Below are 19899 nucleotides of genomic sequence, written 5' to 3'. Positions count from 1 at the left end.
CTACTTTATTTTATTTTTTTGCTCCAATTTTTCCAGTTTTGGCCATTGGTAGCAATTTCAGTTGGTTCCTGTGCCCTTTTTATATGCTCCCATGATTACGGTTTTCTTTTTAGGATAAAATAGGACATTTTCTCTTTTCATTGTCACAAGCACTTTCTGAAAAAAAATTTTAAGAGGAGGTTTGCTTCCTCCTTCTATGAGAAAAACATTCTTCTCCTAGAATCGTCATTAATAATTATTACTTTTCACCTCTAGGTGTCCTCATATCATAAATGGGAAAACCTTCAAATGCTGTAGCACTGAAAGCTATTTGTGCTTCTTCTTTTTTTTTTTTTTTTTTTTTTTGGTGGTATGCGGGCCTCTCACTGTTGTGGCCTTTCCCGTTGCGGAGCACAGGCTTCCGGACGCTCAGGCTCAGCGGCCATGGCTCACGGGCCCAGCCGCTCCGCGGCATGTGGGACCTTCCCGGACCGGTGCACGAACCCGTGTCCCCTGCATCGGCAGGCGGACTCTCAACCACTGCGCCACCAGGGAAGCCCCTTTGTGCTTTTTAATTTGAGTGGACTGTGTAGTTTTCATTATACCACAGAAATCACTCTGAAATCATCTTTCTTCCAGAGAAAATCCTGCTTTCTTCAGATATTTTCCACACTGTGTCTTCTCTACTCTATCCCTGTTTAGCCCCAAACTGAAATTGTACTTTGCCCCCTTAATCTCCCTTTGGCTACAATGTATTGCTTTGAGAAAGCTCATCAGAAATGTCACTCTCTAATCAAGGGACACCTTTGTGACTTGCAAAACCATGAATTTTAAGGATTCATCAGCAGGTGTGAGAGAGGTGGATGCTGACCTAGCCCATGGCTGGCAGGGGCTACTGTGTCAAGTACCCGCCAGGATTCAGCCTGGCAAGTTGAGTGATAAGTCTCAGCAAGGATAGGCAAGGAAGAAGCTATAGGAGAGGGTCCTACATCAGACCAGGGAAGGTGAAGCATTCTGTGAGTCAGAGCGGTCAACGAGGACGAAGGAGGCTGTAACCTGGAGTCAAGAGACCTGGGTCCCAACTTGGTGGGTTGCTGGGTATTTGACCCTGGGCTGTTTTCTTAACCTTTATGGGCCCTAGCTTCCTCATTTACATACTAAAGAGATTGGGATAGATTAGTGTTACCCAATCTTTGACTTACAAATCTCTCTTATAGTAATACATAGTCTTTTGAACCCCTTAGGAATTTAAAAACTAATTCTGTCACTATATGGCATGTGATAAAGAATAAATTTTAAGTAGAAAATATTTATTTTAGATTAGTATATTAATATACTCTGAAAAATATATATACTCTGATATTATTCATGCATGAGAAAATATTGCCTACATTTTATCATTCAGTCATTGCTGTTTAATTTACTTTAAATTCGTTGTGTAAGGAAAAGCATGTTTTGTTGACAAATTCAAAATTAAAATGTTATACTTTTGTGGGGGTGGAGAAGGGGAGCCAAGTGTATTTAAATATTTCCCAGCATCAAAAAAAGAGTCAAAATCTACTTTTAATACCCAAATTTTGGGGTTTGTATGTTTTAGGATTAAAAGGATGTACTAATTTATTTTTATAATTTTTGCTCTACGTGATGAAAACGTTTCAGGCTTTTGTTTGCAGAATTTCTCTACAAATAACATGCTGCTGAAAGAGGTAGCCTTTTCCCTCTTACATGAAAAGCCAAATTGGATTATAATCACTAAAATTTTACCTTATCATTGCTTTTTTTTTTGGTGCCCCAGAAACATAGTGGTGCATTTTATATAATTTTTTTTTTTTTTTTTTTTTTTGCGGTACGCGGGCCTCTCACTGTTGTGGCCTCTCCCGTTGCGGAGGATGCACAGGCTCAGCAGCAATGGCTCACGGGCCTAGCCGCTCTGCGGCATGTGGGATCTTCCCAGACTGGGGCACGAACCCATGTCCCCTGCATCGGCAGGTGGACTCTCAACCACTGCACCACCAGGGAAGCCCCATTTTATATAACTTTATAATTTGATGAGTGGGGTTTAGGGTTGAATCTAACTTTCATATCTAGCAGAGAGCATGTTAGGTACATTTATAAAATGACTGTGTCCATCAAATCCGTGTTCCCTAAGCTTCCCATTATTAGCCAACAACCCATTATGGGTATATAAATTAAGCAACACATCAATACATGTGACTGATAATAAAATCAATTTTAAAATGTGTAATAATCAAAACCACACATTGATATGGGGTTCAGCTGAGTGAGTCCTGAGTTCGTTCAGCTGATTTCCACTACCCCTACATGTGTAGCATGGAAAGCACTTAGAACATTCTGTTTTAAAAGTGGGTATTAGGGACTTCCCTGGTGGTGCAATGGTTACAATCCACCTGCCAATGCAGGGGACACAGGTATGAGCCCTGGTCCGGGAAGATCCCACATGCCGCGGAGCAACTAAGCCTGTGCACCACAACTACTGAGCCTGTGCTCTAGAGCCCGCAAACCACAACTACTGAAGCCCGTGTGCCCTAGAACCCGTGCTCCACGACAAGAGAAACCACCGTAATGAGAAGCCTGCGCACTGCAACAAAGAGTAATCCCCACTCGACAAAACTAGAGAAAGCCCACACACAGCAACTAAGACCCAATGCAGCCAAAAATAAATAAATATATTAAAAATAATAATAAAGTGAAAGTAGGATATTAGAATAATTATTTATTAGTTTTCAGAAATTGGTAATGTTATCTATTTTAGTTTCACTTATAGTTCCCAAGTATCATGGAATACCTTTATGAATCTCTGGGATTTTGATAACTACTTGTTGGAAAATCCTGTTATCAGATGACCTTGAGGTTCCATATAGCTCTGATGTTCTAAAAAGCTTGTAATAATTTGCAAATTGGTACAGATTGGTACAGACTTGTCTATTCTTTCTATTATGGAATGACTGAAAGTTTAGAAAGGTTGTAGTACTACTACTTAGTGACAGAGAAAGCTCCTCAAGCATCCTGTTTCCATCAATAGGTAATCATAAACCTCTCATCATTGAATTTTCTACACTATTTGGGAGGGTCTTTTATGTTTTGCCTTTTGGAGAAAGTCATAATAAAGGTGCTACCTCCTAGGGGAGATATGTTTCTAGGTTTACTGTCTCTACACAAATTAATAATTCCTTTGATTAAAAAAATTAATGCTCCTTTTAAGACTTTAAAATGCCCCTAGATTTAGTATTTCAGAATTTCATGAAAAAGTCTGTGTTCACCCCTCCAGGTTTTAGCTCTGGATTATAACTATTCTTAAGTGCTTTTTTTGGCCAAGTTGAATAATAAGCTTTTTACTTGTTCTTATATAGCAAACTTTCCATGTCTTACGTCACTGGACATTATGGGACTCATTTTGTAACCTTGGACAAATACTCTCACCTTTCTGAGCCTCATTTTCTCCATATATGAAAAAGAGATAGTGATAACTAGCTAGAGTTGTTGACAGAATTAAATGAGAAAATCTCTGCAGTGTTTAGCACTGTACCTGTCTTATGTTAAGCACTCCATAAATTTTAACTGCCACTAGTATCATCATCATCATCATCATCATCTCCCAACTTTCAAACCTGTGAGTTTTGTCCCTTAATGGGGGTGGGGACAGCAGATTTTTTTAAGGGTTCTATGTATCTGTAGGCTCCAAAATATGTTTGTACACTGAATAAATGACTCATGTATAAATGACTATTGTCCAAATAAATATAGATGATATTGTGAATAATAAAATACAGATTCATTTAAATTGTTAAAGAGTTCACAATAACATTTTGATATTATTTTTCTCAATTTGTGAACACTAGAAGTTATATTTGAATTTTTTAATGTTAAAAGGGGATCTACAAGCTTGAAATGGTTGAAGCCCAGTGTCTTTATCATTCTAGTCTTTGATTTCTTGCTTTTTGTAATTCATTGTGTCTGCTTTTGAGGTTTAATTATCCAGACCATACAGCAGATTGCTATGCACCATAGCTTCATACAATGTTTGGATGTTGTTTTCTTTTTATTTCTCATATACTAACTGATGGCATCCAACTGTTTCTTGGCATTTGGTTAACATCATAATATGAATTGATGCTGGGAGAAACTAGCATGGTTCTGGCGCACTTTGTATTGGGTAATAATGATGGTGGTCTCCTCAGGTTTGTGTGTGAGAGTTAGGTGTCCATCCTCCATTGTCCTGGTTTATGTCGGGTACCCACACCTGGACTGATCAGCTATGACCAGAAAGGTGGGATATTCCAGTGGCCCATCTTGGACTGGGTGCCAGCTCCAGCTCAATCTGGAATATCACAGCTGTCCAGGGAAATCACATAACTAGAGTGGTGGGAATCATTTCCCAGAAGATGTGGAGATTGGTGCTTTGTAGCAGAACATAGCTGTCCTCTGTAATATTGTTTTGTAATTATCAGTTCCTTATACATTCTTCTAATTGACTACACGTGAGTTCTTAGAGGAAGGTATACTTTGTTTAGCTCTATCCCCAGGCCTAGGACAGCATCTGTTGCAAATCATTTTTAATAAATGATGAACTAATGAATTAATGTAATACATTATGGTTACAAAGTGGTTATGTAAGGTTGTTTTTTTTTTTTTAAACTGGCCATCATCAAAAAATCTACAAACAATAAATGCTGGAGAGGGTGTGGAGAAAAGGGAACCCTCTTGCAGTGTTGGTGGGAATGTAAATTGATATGTAAGGCTTTGTCATGTCTTACCTAGTGCAAGTAACCTAAACAGTTCTGAGTTCTAGTTCTGATCCATTCATTTATGATTCACCAAACTCCGAGCTTCAGTCTCTTCCTATATGAAATGGAGAACATCTGCTTTCTATGATTGTCTCCATTTAGAGAAGTGAATTTGCATTGAAAGTAAAAATACTATATTATGTGCACATAAAAATTCCATATGTTTTTCGGAGTTTGCTGTGTATTTATCATTTGCTTACTTGTGGATCAGAAAATATAAAGTCATCAGTGTTGGCTAAAACAGTTGGAAATACCTCCTTTTAGTGTCTTTTTAGCTCTGCTCAGAGGAGCACATATGATAGATGTGTCTTTGGTTGGAGTACATGGACTTTAAATTTAGTCCTTAATAGTGATTCCCACAGGTAATCAACTCTCCAAATGGGTGATGAGGAGTTATAAACTCTCTAAACATTCCACTGTGTCCTTTTTTACTGTTTTTTAGGTTTTTGTCAAGCAGGAAAGGATTTGCGTTTGGTATCTCTGTGTATGGAACAAATCGACATCCCAGCAGGATTCCTCCTGGTGGGGGCCAAGTCTCCCAATCTTCCTGAACACATCCTAGTGTGTGCTGTAGACAAGCGATTTCTACCAGATGATCATGGAAAAAATGCACTTTTAGGTGAGTATTTCATACCTATAAAGTTCCTTCTGAGATAAAGGAATTAAAATACAAGTTTATTTTAAATTATCACAGAATTTTTAAAATCACAGAATTAGCTGGGGATTACATATTAGTTTAAGTAAGAAGCACTTTTTCATTTAGTAACTTCTTAAAAATTAGCTTTCACTTTTTTATTAACTCTCAAAACATTCACCTTAATGAAGAGACTTTTTCAAACTAGCATTAAAGAACACCATACAATTTATCAAAAATAAATATTTTGTGAAATAAAGTAGGATTCACTTTCCATAGAGTCATTGATCTGGATCTGATATCAAATCAACTCTCAATTATTCAACTGTGGATTATCCACTTTGTAAGTCAGTGGTAGTTTTTCTCTACCACCCATTATTTCTAACTACACTTGATTGATGTGATTCTCATTTTATATTTAGCATTAGTTCAATCAAGATAACTAGGAATATACCTATGATGTAAAATGTTTTAACTATGTCAGAATTGTTTTACTTTCTAGTATTACTTTGGACTTTTTTCACAACATAGCTTTCCTACATCATGGGAAATAACAAAGAGTGGGTTTACTTTTTAATTATTCTTTTTTAAATTGAAGCATAATTCATTTACAATATTATATTAGTTTCAAATGTACAGCATAGTGATTCAATATTCTTACAGATTATACTCCATTAAAAGTTATTACAAGATAATGGCTATAATTCCCTGTGCTGAAATATATATTCATGTTGCTTACCTATTTTATACTAATAGTTTGTATCTCTTAATCCCTGACCCCTATCATCCCCCCTTCCCTTTATCCACTGGTAACTACTAGTTTGTTTTCTATATCTGTGAATCTGTTTCTGTTTTGCTATATACATTCATTTGTATTATTTTTTGAATTCCGTATGTAAGTGATATCATACAGTATTTGTTTTTCTCTGACTTATTTCACTAAGCATAATACCCTCTAGGGTCATGCACGTTCCAACAGATGGCAGAATTTCATTCTTTTTTGTGGCTGAGTAATATTCCATTGTGTGTGTGTGTGTGTGTGTGTGTGTGTGTGTGTGTATCACATCTTTGTTATCCATTTTTCTGTTGATGGATACTTAGATTGCTTCCATATCTTGGCTATTGTAAATAATGTTGCCATGAATGTTGGGGTGCATGTATCTTTTCAAATTAGTGCTTTCATTTTCTTCGGCTATATACCCAGTACAGGAATTAATAGATCATGTAGTAGTTCTATTTTTAGTTTTTTGAGGAACTCACATTACCCTTTTCCATAGTGGCTGCACCAATTTACATTCTCACCAACAGTGTACAAGGGTTTCCTTTTCTCCACATCCTCACCAACATTTGTTATTTGTAGACTTTTTGATGATAGCCATTCTGACAGGTGTGAGATTATATCATTGTTGTCTTGATTTGCGTTTCTGTAATAATCATCAGTGTTGAGCATCTCTTCATGTGCCTATTAGCCATCTGTATGTCTTCTTTGCAAAAATGTCTATTCAGGTCTTCTGCCCATTTTTTGATTGGGTATTTTGTTTTTTTGATACTGAGTTGTACGAGCTGTTTATGTATTTTGGATAGTAACCCCTTTTGGTAATATCATTTGCAAATATTTTCTCCCATCCCATAGTTTGTCTTTTCATTTTGTTTATGGTTTCCTTTGCTGTGCAAACGTTTTTAAGTTTAATTAGGTCCCATTTGTCCCATTTGTTTATTTTTGCTTTTATTTCTTTTTCCTTAAGAGGCAGATCCAAAAAAAATATTGCTATGATTTATGTCAGAGTGTTCTGCCTACATTCTCTTCTAGGAGTTTTAGATTGTAGGTCTTACATTTAGGTCTTTAATCCATTTTGATTTTAGTTTTATACATGGTGTGAGGAAATGTTCTAATCTCATTGTTTTACATGTAGCTGTCCAGTTTTCCCAGCACCTCTTATTGAAGAGACTGTCTTTTCTCCATTGCATATTCTTGCCTCCTTTGTCATAGATTAATTAACCTAGATGTGGGCTTTCTATTCTGTTCCATTGATCTATGTGTCTATGTGCCAGTACCATGCTGTTTTGATTACTGTAGCTTTGTTGTAGAGTCTGAAGTCTGTGAGGGTGATACTTCCAGCTTTGTTCTTTTTTCTCAAGATTGTTTTGGCAACTCAGGGTCTTTTGTGGTCTCATATGACTTTTAGGATTATTTATTCTAATTCTGTGAAAAATGTCATGGGTATTTTGATAGAGATTGCATTAAATCTGTAGATTGCTTTCAGTAGTATGGCCATTTAAACAATATTAGTTCTTCCAATCCAAGAGCATGGGATATCTTTCCATTTCTTTGTATCATCTTCAGTTTCATTCGTCAGTGTTTTATAGTTTTCAGAGTATAGGTTTTTCATTTCCTTGGTTGAGCTTATTCCCAGGTATTTTATTCTTTTTGATGTGATCTTAAATTAGATTACTTTTCACTCTCTCTTTCTGATAATTCATTATTGGTGTATAGAAAAGCAGCACATTTCTGTATGCTAATCTGTATCCTGCAACTTTGCTGAATTTATTAGTTCTAATAGTTTTGGGGTAGAGACTTTTGGTTTTTCTATAAAAAGTATCATGTCATCTGTAAATAGTGGCAGTTTGACTTCTTCCCTTCCAATTTGAATTTATTTCTTTGTCTTATCTGATTGCTCTGGCTAGGTTTTTCAATACTAGAAGTGGCAAGAGTGGGCATCTTTGTCTTGTTCCTGAATTTAGAGGAAAGGCTTTCAGCTTTTCACCTTTGAGTATGATGTTAGCTGTGGATTTGTCATAAATGGCCTTTATTATGTTGAGATATGTTCCTTCTGTACCCATTTTGATGAGAGTTTTTATCATGAATGGATGTTGAATTTTGTCAGTTGCTTTTTTTGCATCTACTGAGATGAACATGTGATTTGTATCCTTCCTTTTGTTAATGTGGTGTATCATATTGATTGATTTGCAAATATTGAACCATCCTTTCATCCCTGGAATAAATCCAACTTGATCATGGTGTATGATCCTTTTTATAGATTGTTGGATTCAGTTTGCTAATATTTCGTTCAGGATATTTGCATCTGTATTAATCAAAGATATTGGCCTGTAATTTTCTCTTTTTATAATGTCTTGTCTGGTTTTGGCATCAGGGTAATGGCGGCCTCATAGAATGAATTTGGGGAGTATTCCATCCTTTTCAATTTTTGGAATAGTTTGAGAAGGATAGGTATTAGCTCTTCTTTATATGTTTGGCAGAATTCCCATGTGAAGCTGCCCAGTCCTGGACTTTTGTTTGCTGGTAGTTTTCTTATTACAAATTCAATTTCACTGCTAGTGATCAGTCTGTTCAAATCGTCTGTTTCTTCTTGATTCAGTCTTGGCAGATTGTATGTTTTTAGAAATTTGTCCATTTCTTCTAGGTTGTGCAGTTTGTTGGTGTATAACTATTTGTAGTATTCTCTTATGGCTTTTTTGTATCTCTGTGGTATCAGTTGTTATTTCTCCTTTTTCATTTCTTATTTTGCTTATTTGTATCCTCTTTTCTTCTTGGTGAGCCTGGCTAATGGTTTATCAATTTTGCTTATCTTTCAAAAAAAACAGCTCCTGGATTTCATTGATCTTTTCTATTGTTTTTTTAAATCTCTGTATTATTTCTTTCTTTCTGATCCTTATTATTTCCTTCCTTGTGCTGATTTTGGGCTTTGTTTGTTCTAATTCCTTTTGGTGGTAGGTTAGGTTGTTTATTTCACATGTTTCTTGTTTCTTGAGGAAGGCCTGTATTGCCATAAACTTCTCTATTAGAACTGCTTTTGCTGCATCCCATAGATTTTGGAGTGCTGTGTTTCCACTTTCATTTGTCTTGAGGTATTTTCTGATTTCCTCTTTGATTTCTTCATTGACCCATTGGTTTTTAGTAGCATGTTGTTTAGTCTCTATGTGTTTGTTCTTTTCCCATTTTTCTATCTGTAATTGATTTCTAGTTTTATACTGTTGTGCTTGGGAAAAAAATGCTTGATATAATTTCTGTCCTCTTAAATTAGTTGAGACTTGTTTTGTGGCCTAGCACGTGATCTTTGCTGGAGCACATTCCATGTGCACTTGAAAAGAATTTGTACTGTGCTGTTTTTGGATGTAATGTCCTGTAGATATCTACTAAGTCCAGTTGGTCTGTTGTGTTGCCTTATTGATTTTCCGTCTGGTTGGTCTGTCCATTGATGTAAGTGGGGTGTTAAAGTCCCTTACTATTACTGTGTTATTGTTGATTTCTCCTTTTATATCTGTTAGTATTTTCTTAATATATTTAGGTGCTCCTGTATTGGGTGCATATATGTTAAATAGTGTAATATCCTCCTCTTGTATTGATCCTTTTATTATATTATGCCCTTCTTTGTCTTTTGTGTGTTATAGCCTTTGTATTAAAGTCTATTTTGTCTCATGTAAGTATTACTACCCCTGCTTTCTTGTCAGTTTTGTTTGCTGAAATATCTTTTTTCATCCCCTCACTTAAACTCTGTGTGTGTCTTTAGCTCTGAAATGAGTCTCTTGTGAGCAGCATATAAAAAGGTCTTATTTTTTAATCCAGTCAGTCACCCTATGTCTTTTCTGTGTGTCCAATTTTTTATTGTGGTAAAATACACATAACATAAAATGTACCGCCTTAACCATTTTAAGTGTACAGTTCGGTGGTATTAAGTACATTCATCTTGCTGTGCAAGCATCACCACCAACCAACCACAGAACTCTTTCCATCCTGCAAAACTGAAACTCTGTACCCATTAAACACTAACTCCCCATTACCCCCTCCCTCTAACCCCTGACAACCACCATTTTTCCTTATTTTTTTAATCTGCCCTTTCCCCCCCAATCCTAGCCTCTGGTAACCACCATTCTACTCTCTATTACTATAAGTTTGGCTCTTGTTATTATTATTTTTTTACCCTATGTCTTTTGACTGGAGCATTTAGTCCATTGACATTTAAAGTAACTATTGATAGTTATGTACTTATGGCCATTTTATTACTTGTTTTCTGGTTGTTTTTACAGTTCTTCTCTGTTCATTTCTTCTTCCTTTTGTTTCTTCCCTTGTGGTTTGATGATTTTCTTCAGTAGTTCCTTTCTTTTCAGTTTTTGTGTATCTCTAGTAGGTTTCTGATTTGTGGTTACCACTGGGTTCATATATGTTGACCTGTAAGTATATCTACTGTTTTAAACTGGTCGTCATTTAAATTCAAACGTATTCTAAAAGATCTACTTTTTTTACCCCCTCCCACACATTTTGTGTTTTTAATGTCATATTTTACATCTTCATGTGTTTATCCCTTAACCATTTATTGTAGTTACAGTTTTTACAATTTTTTGTCTTTTACAATTTTTTATCTTTTAATATTTGTATTGGCTTATTTAAGTGGTTGATCCTCAGTTCTTACTATATATTTGCCTTTCCTAGTGGGATTTTCCATTTTCTATAGATTTTTACTTCTTTTCTACTTGAGAAAACCCTTTAACATTTCTTTTAGGGTAGGTTCAGTATTGACAAACTCTTAGTTTTTGCTTATCTAAGCAGTTCTTTATCTCTCCTTCTATTCCAAATGATATTCTTGCTGGTATCCTAGGTTGCAGGTTTTTCCCTTTCAGCACTTTGAATATATTATGCCACTTCCTTCTGGCCTGTGAAGTTTCTACAAAGAAATCATCTGACAGCCTTATGGGGATTCCCTTGTATATGACTCTTTGTTTTTCTCTTGCTGCTTTTAGAATTCTCTATCTTTAACTTTTGTCATATTAATTACATGTCTTGCTGTGGGTCTGTTTGGGTTCATCGCTTTTTGGACTCTCTGTGTTTCCTGAAGCTGGATATCTGTTTCCATCTTCAGGTTTGAGAAGTTTTGTCATAATTAACTCAAATACATTTTTGATCCCCTTCTCTCTTCTCCTCTGGGACCCCTATAATGACAATGTTGGTATGCTTAATTATATCCTAGAGATCTCTTAAATTGTTTTCATTTTTTAAAATTTGTTTTCCTTTTTTGTTGTTCTGATTGTGTGATTTCCATTACTCTATCTTCCAGATCACTTATGCGTTCTTCTGTATCTTAGTCTCCTATTCATTCCTTCTAGTGTGTTTTTTATTTCAGCTATTGAGTTCTTTATTTCTGATTGGGTCTTTTTTATATTTTCTAGTTCCTTGTTAAAGTGTTTACTGTGTACATCAATTCTTTTCCCTAATTCAGTTAATATTTTTGTTACCAATGCTTTGAATTCTTTATCTGGTAAATTGTTTATTTCTGTCTTGTTGTTTATTTTTTCAGGGGTTTACTCTTGCTCTTTCAATTGAGAGTAGTTCCTCTGTCTTTTTGTTTTGCTCAGCTTTCCCTGCCTCTATGAATTCAGGTGAAACAGTTACTTATTTCAGTCTTGAAGGGGTGTCCGTATGTGGGAGCATCCCTATACAGACTGCATGTGGCCTATGCCTTTGCTGGGAGAGCTGGATTTGATGTGGATGCAAGTCACATCCTTCCTCAGGGTGTGCTGGCAGCTGTCACATAGGTAGGAGGTGGGGCTGGAGATGGAGTGGCTAGAGCTGAAGTTGGGTGTGAGACAGGGCTTCCCCTCTGCTTGGTGGCCATCACCACTGTATCGGGGGCAGAGTCTGACCCCAAGTTGCTAGAGCAGAAGCCCTGAGGGTCGGGCTCATGCTGGCTCTTTACCCTGTAAGTGTGTGTTTTTTCCTCTCCCTGTGTGGGGACTCTTGCCCCAGAGGGGTGGAGGGCTGAAGCAAGTGGGGCCTGTGCAGCCTCTTGGCTCATGTCGGCCACAGACAGAGGTCTGATGCACTGCCTGTGTAGTTACCTGCAGCTCCACTCAAATGCAGCCTCTGGGGCAAGTCCCCTTTGTCCCTCACAGCCGATCACTGCCCCCAGGTTCTGCAGTGCAAGTGGGACCCACATGGAGTCTCAGTGTGTATCAGGGGATGGGCTATGGTGGAACAGCTGCGTCAGAGATCTGGAACGCTTCTGACGTGCTGCTTGAGTAAGTGATGGCTGCTACCCACCCACTGTGGCACCAGGTCACCTCTATATCCCACACTGTGGCATGGAGTGAGCAGCACCAGAGCTTTCGCTCAGCTTGGACTGGGGTGCCTGGCAAGGAGGTTGTGAGAAACCTGGCAGCTGCTAGAGCAGACCTCTCTCCACCTTGCCTGGGGGCAAGCCAGCGTGCACACTCCTCATGAGCGTAGTCTAGGCTTCCCTCAGCCCTCCTGTTTGTCTCAGTGGTCCTCCAACCAGCCAAGTGGGATTGTCTCCTCCACGTAAAACCCCAGGACTGGGGCACTCAACCTGTGGCTCAGACCACTCACTCCACAGGGTGGGTGTCCACCCACATAATCTCTATGTTTCTCTGAGTCTTCTTCTAGGGGCACAGGTCTCGACCTGATCACTACAGCCTTGGTTGTACAGGAGACCTGCCAGTTTCCAGTTCGTTTTCAGTGATAATTGTTCCACATGTAAATGTATTTTTGATGTGTTCATGGGGGAGGTGGGCTCCACATCCTCTTACTCTGCTATCTTGATTCAAACCCCTTAAATTAACTTTTAATAATTAAAAAGGCAAATAAGAGGGCATGTAAGGACTTCCCTGGCAGCCCAGTGGTTAAGATTCTTCACTTCCACTGCAGGGGGCACAGGTTCGATCCCTGGTTGGGGAACTAAAATCCCGCATGCCTGCCATTTGGCGTGGCCTAAAGAAAAAGAAAGAAAGGAAGGGAGGGAGGGAGGAAAGAAAGAAAGAAGGAAAGAAAGAAAGAAAAAGAAAGAAAGAAGAGGGCATGTGAGGTTTGTTACTTTTTTTTGCTGCTGTGTTTCTCTGGAGTTGCTTTTGTTTCTCAGAATTTGTTCCTGTAGATAGAATCAGATACATGTCCTCAGCACGAATATCAGTAAAAACGAAGAAGAAAGAAGAGGGCAAAGAATTCAAGAACTGTATTTACAGTGAGCTGTGTGTTTGTTTAGCTTGACGTATTCTTCCTAGTTATAAAGCATCATCAGAAAGTCTAGAAATACATAGATCAATATCTTGAGTCAGAAAGTGATCCTGCACATGGTTAATAAACGTTCCTTAAACTACAGTTCAAAGCCTTCTCTTGGTTCATAGGAAAAGAAGTGGTAATTTTCATTTTCATAGGCTCTCATTTGTTAAAATATCCATTTTTTTTCTTTCAGTGAAATTGAGCAGATGGTTTAATATAGACAACCTGACGGTAAAGTTTATACATTGGACTAAATTAGCAAAGAAGATCCAAGGATTCGTTTGTTCATTCATTCATTCAACAGTATTTGTTCCCAAAATCACGTTAGGTTATGATATGTGGGCACACTAATGATAAGACATAGTCTTTTGCATCACAGAGCTAAGAACCTAGTTGGCTCTGGTAGAACAACTTTGGGAAACTTCTTTTAAGCACTTTAAAAGCATCAAAGTTTTATCGAATGGAACAGTTCATATGTGGCTCTGACTGAAGACATAGAAAAATCTCTTATAATGTCTTTTTGCTCAATGATTCTTCATGACTAGAGGAATCCTCTTAGAATACATCATGGGACTCACACAGAAAACACCATCAGAATAATAGATTTTATAATCCTTTGTAATTGGGAATATGAAACCAAAGAGCATGGGCTTTGGAATTGGAACTGGGTTTAAATCCCAGATTTTCTAGTTAGCACTTTAAGAACTTGGGCAAGCTACTTATCTTCTTGAAGTCTCAGATTCCTTATCTATATAAAGGAGGCAATAATGCCCACCTGGCAGGATTATAAAGATCAAACAGATGATGTTTATAAGGTACCCAATAGCACAGTGCCTGGCATATAGTACTTGCTCTTTAAATGGTAATTATTCTGCCATTCTGTCATATTTATTAAATACCCTTATAGACATGGAACTTTGTTCATAATTTTTTATTAACCACTTCTCCAAGTGAAAGTGTAGTACAGTAAAATGGTAAAAGTTTTCTCTTGAACAAGCACAATGAGATTTTTATATGTTCATTACTCTATTGTCAAAAAGTTAATATTCATCTAACAGTTCTTACTTATGATGTTGATTTTAGTACGCATTAAGATACAGTGGAGGGAATTCCCTGGTGGTCCAGTGGTTAGGACTCGGTGCTTTCACTGAAGAGGGGCTGGGTTCGATCCCTGGTTGGGGAACTAAGATCTGACAAGCTGCACGGTGTGGCCAAAAAAAAAAAACAAATAAAAACAAATAAAAATTTAAAAAGATATAGGGGGAAAATTTTTTAAGCTTAAAATATTCTAGAATCCCTGTGGACTCCAATATCAATTTGTCTAAATTTTTACATAAATTACGCAGATTCCAAAGACTGTGGGGGAATTGATTTTAAAATAAATTGATCACTTGGCCACACATATGCCCCAAATCTGCCATGCAATTCGAAGACCTGATTGCTAGAAAAACTAGAAAGGTAATTTGGCTGTAAGAGATATTATTTATTGTGATAGTGACAGCAAGAACTTTGAGCAGATAAAATCTCTCTTGAACCAAAGTTAATACAGAAACTATACAGAGTTTTAAAAATGGACTCTAAAGTTCTTACTCTTTTATATTTTTAATTCTCATCATTACTGTGAAGTTTCTCTTCTTTGAAGATTTTCCAGATCCATTGCTTTTCTCCCTCTTCATACTCAAGTCTTGCTTTTCACCTCAGAAAACAGGTAGAGGAAAAGATAAAAGATAAAATCTAACCCCAGTAATTTGTTAATTCTAATTCTCACATTAATCTTTGATGAACTACTTGGACCTATCAGATAAGCCTCATTTTTTGTCACTGTCTCTATTTCAGATGAAGGTTCTTAGTTTTATTGTGTTTTGGGTATGTTGCATCTGCCTCATAGGTCAGCCAATTTTCTATCAAGGCATAATGATCACATCAGAAAGTAAGTTCTGTGGAGGCAGTGGTTTTGTCTTCCTTGTTCAGTGCTAAAAACCTGGTACCTGAAATAGTGCCTAGCACATAGTAGAGTACAGATATTTGTTGGGTGGATGGATGGACAGGTGGATAGATACATGCATTAGTGGATGGATGCATGCATTCATGGATGCGTGGACGGGGGGATGGGTGGATGAATGGTTAGATGGATGGTTGGCTTTAGAAATTTGGTAAACTAGGCAGTTATTGACATCTTCCTTTTTTTGGCTTACAGCTCCAAGGTATTAGACAAATAGCCAAATGCTCTCAAATGCAATCCATCTCTGAATATGTTTTAAATAATTTATGAAATTATATTGATGCTTATATTTCTATAAAATGATGGTAATAAGCTAATTATATAGAATTACTAATTTTATGTAACTGACCAGAAGTTGGGACTATCTCTTGTTCACCACTATTTTTCCAGTGTTTAGCAAAATGCTTGGCATATAGGTAGGTGCTCAATAAAAAATTATTGAATAAATAATAATAAATTGGAATGCCCGTTTCTAAATGTTCTGAATTGATTGTCAGCATCCTGAGATTGGGACATTGTGAAATATTTTGTCTTTAATCCTCATGGTCTTTCTCTACTCTCCTTATATATCTTTGTTAATTATAAAACAGGTTGGTTTGGTGGTTTTAAAAGAGTGTATTATTCCATAAGTGAATTTATTTTCATTTAGTTATTTGTATATAGAGATATTGTGTTTATGAAATTTGGAATGCCCTTATTTGCCAATATGGCCATACATATGTTATGTCCTCATAACTCACAACCAGAAGAACTCACTCTCTTACTGTCCACTTTTCTTCTGTGTAATAAGGGAGATTGAAAAGTTGATTTCCAATCAAGCAAAGCATGACCTCTCATCCTCCCAGCCTTCTCTATTTCTTCTTCTTGCCATGTCCTCTGTTCCAAGAAGATCACTGAAAGTCTTATTTTGTTTGATTAATCTGAGTGAGAATTGTTTGGATGTTAAGTCTAAGGAATAATGAGCTAGTTTGAATAAAGAGGGGTTGAACAGAGAGGAAATGGGACCCTTAGGGAACTTGTGTTCCCTAGATCTCATAGAAACTAGGAAGCTGACAATGCCCTGAGTTTATACATCTCTGTTCGTGCTCTCCTATCTGGAGACCAGCTTCCTCTTCACAATTCTCAGTTTGCTCTCTCCCACACCCTAGATGGCATAGCCCTGACTTGGGTTCCAGTTTTACAAAACCTTACATATCCAGGGTCCAGTATCATCTGACTGATTCTTTTTGTATTTATTTCAGCATTCCAGGAGAGAGACTCTGACTATCCTAGATTGGGTCAAATATTGATCCACAGTCTAATCAATTGTGCCTATGGAATTAAGTCCACATGGTGGGTCGGGCGGAGAACCAGAGGCAGTAGGTTAAGAAGGGAATATGTAAGGAAGAAATAATAGATATCTCTAGGACCAGAATTTTTTATGTTAACTATATAAATTCTATCATATGATACTATCTATTCTATTTCCTTAACCATTATCCTTTTAGAGCATTTAAAAATTATTTTCAGTCTTTCACTGTTATAAAATAACTGCTAAATTGTTGTACATGTTTTTTTTCCTTTGAATTATTTCCTCAAAATTAGGAAGTTGTCAAGCCAAAGAGTGAATATTTCTGTGTTTTTTGTATGTGAAAGCATTGTAACAACATACAAGGCCACCAGTAACTTTGTTTTTCTTCCTTTTAGGGTTTTCTGGAAACTGTATCGGCTGTGGAGAAAGAGGATTTCGGTATTTCACGGAATTTTCCAACCACATAAACTTGAAGCTCACCACCCAGCCAAAGAAGCAGAAGCACTTAAAGTACTACCTAGTCAGAAGCTCCCAGGGTGTACTGTCGAAGGGACCTCTTATCTGCTGGAAAGGTAGCGTCAACTTCTGGGAGGGAACGGGAAGGGAATGTGGATGTTACGATAGTACTGACAAGTGACCCATACGGGGTTCAGAATCCAGGTGTGGAATAGATAAATATCCCAAGTTCAGAAGACAATCCAAAAATGTAAAGCCCTCTGGCAGGTTATTTGACTTGCTCCTTTTTGTTTTTAACAGAAACTATTGAAATTTGGGAAAGGGTATTTCTCCTTGTATTTGTCGCTTAGGGGTGTGGAATACAGCTCTTGGGGAAAAATGGCTCTTTCTAGCTCTTCTGTCATTTAGAGAGGACTTCAAGGTGTCAGTTTCCTGGTCAGATGCTCTTTCTACTTTATTTAGGGTCTTTGGTAATTCTTGAGTCTTCATTTTTCTGTTAGAACTAAGCAAACTTTGGAATAAATAATGCTCTCTTCATCATACCTGGGAAAAGGCAGTATTAAGTTGACAAAGTTTTGTTTCTCTTCAGTTAGGAAGAACTTAAACTTATTTTTGAAAATGAATCCAGTTGAAATGTCACATCATCTTGTGGTTGATAGGAGTTGCCACAAGTTCTGTACATTGTTTAATGCAGTGGGACATCTAATTCTTATTCTTTTGAGCAGTTTCTTAGATGCTGAGATTTCCCCTCCATTATTAATATTATTATATTGTTAAAGACAATAGAATAATTGTCTTTAATATTTCTGTTCGTGAAAGATTTTGGCCTGACCATGAAAAATAGCATAGTAAATCCAAATTACAACTGAAGATTTGTTTCCGAATCCTTCACCATAATGACTCCTGGTTGCATTTGAGGAGAGATTATATAACTCCTTAGGAAATGGCTACATGTTCTGAGCCAGGGATCATCAGGACTGTGATCAGTGCTGTGACCCCTAAATTGTAAGCGTGGTAAATTATAGATAACTCTTTATCCTGATAAAGTCTAAAGACTTTTCCTCTAGAAAAATCATTTTAAATGTCATGAACCCTAATAAAAGAGTAAAAATAGGATAGGTATCACCTCCCTACCTTTTAACTGCCTTTTTTTAGCTTTTGTTTTGGTTGCATAAAATATTTTTAAGTTCTTATTTAGTGCTCAGTGACAATTCACCTTTCTGGTAAATAATAACATTTGTGAAATAGTTTGTGATACAATGATCCTGGGTGGCTTCTGGAGCCTCACATTTATAGTCATTCTGTTTTGGAATTGGAATTGTATATATGTACATACCTATCAAACTACATATTTGCATATAATATACATAACATGGAGATATCCTTTTCAGTCAAAATACAGTAGCTCTTCAAGGAACGTCATAGATAGAAGATTATAGAAAACTGCCTCTAACTTTTGCATGTATCCAATAAACTTGGAAATTCTCTAAAGGACCCACTATAATTAACTTTGTCATTTGCAACCATTTATGTTTCTTTTTCACATGCTACCTTTAAAGACTAATATAGTACAACATATAGTATAATTTGGTTGGAAGTTAGAGCCCTGAAAACCTGTGACACAGGTTGTCACAGTATTTGCTATCTACCTGAATCAGTACAAAGTATTATTAAAATATTACACCAAAGCCTCAAGTAATATTGGCTTATTTAAAATGAAGCTTAGTTTTGTATGATCAGTAAGTACCTTGAATATTGTCTACCTATTTCCTCTAATAAGAACTGAGAATAATAAGAATTTCTAATTTTTCTCCTCTGTGTATAATATTTTCTTTGCTTCTGTTTCTGGACGTAAATTAAGGTTGAGTAGAGAGGGTTGAAGGCAGCCTAGAAGGACTCTAGATTACTATTCTACACGTAAATCAATCCTGGACAGAAGGTTAACTGGTGCTTGAAAGCTTATTTGGTTTTTATAAATTATTGATATTTTAACCTCAGTATTACCCATGAAACTAACATGACTATATAGGTTATGAGTAATTTTTCTCCTGGGAACTAGTCTGTGAGGAACAAATGTCTAATTGTTCTTTGTAACTATTTCTTTGCCTTCCAAACATGACATTTGGCTCTAGGAAGACGAATTGTGTTCACCAGCTTGAACATTCTATTGGAGTCAAGGTTGGGGAAGGGGGATCTCTGTTGAAGAACGTGCTGCCACTTGAGGAACAGCAGTTTATTTTAGAGATTTTATGGATTGTGTCTCCCTCACCTGTTTTAACAGAATATTGTTTTCCTTACATAATGTGATTCTTACTCCTTTCTAGAATGTAGAAGCCGACAATCCTCTACCATTTGCCACTCTATTAAACCAAACTCTTCAGTGTTATCAACCGTGGCCCCAGAAAATGGCACAACTAATGGATACAAATCAGGATTCATTCAGACAGGTATTGGGTATTTTCTTTTGGACTTTCAAGTGGCAGATGTATATTTAATGAGGCATTTTAAACTTACTGTTGGATGGTTTGAACAGACCTATTTTTCAATAGCGGTATTGAGTTACTATTAGAATTAGAACTCAGCATTGAGATGGATCAGTCTGTGGAGGAGCAGGACCCAAAATCCCGACAGCCCTGCCAATGCTAGGCAAGGCATGGAAAAAGGAACTGACAGTTGGTAGGGAATTTAGTTCAAGCATAGGGC

The 19899-nt window shown here is 36.9% G+C and overlaps 1 protein-coding gene across 2 annotated transcripts in view; it reads left to right on the top strand.

Annotated features, from left to right (window-relative positions):
- GREB1L (GREB1 like retinoic acid receptor coactivator) overlaps positions 1 to 19899 on the top strand; it is a 260529-nt gene that overhangs the window by 141927 nt on the left and 98703 nt on the right. For both annotated transcript variants that reach the window (XM_033435348.2, XM_033435347.2), the window contains exons 5-7: positions 5227 to 5403; positions 17136 to 17312; positions 19521 to 19643. In XM_033435348.2, the coding sequence (XP_033291239.1) occupies positions 5227 to 5403; positions 17136 to 17312; positions 19521 to 19643 (477 nt within the window). The remainder of the gene's footprint in view (positions 1 to 5226; positions 5404 to 17135; positions 17313 to 19520; positions 19644 to 19899) is intronic.

The sequence above is a fragment of the Orcinus orca genome, chromosome 15, assembly GCF_937001465.1.
Source record: "Orcinus orca chromosome 15, mOrcOrc1.1, whole genome shotgun sequence".
Taxonomy (NCBI): domain Eukaryota; kingdom Metazoa; phylum Chordata; class Mammalia; order Artiodactyla; family Delphinidae; genus Orcinus; species Orcinus orca.
Note: the sequence above shows the minus strand (reverse complement) of the source record. Positions and strands in the feature narration are given on the sequence as shown.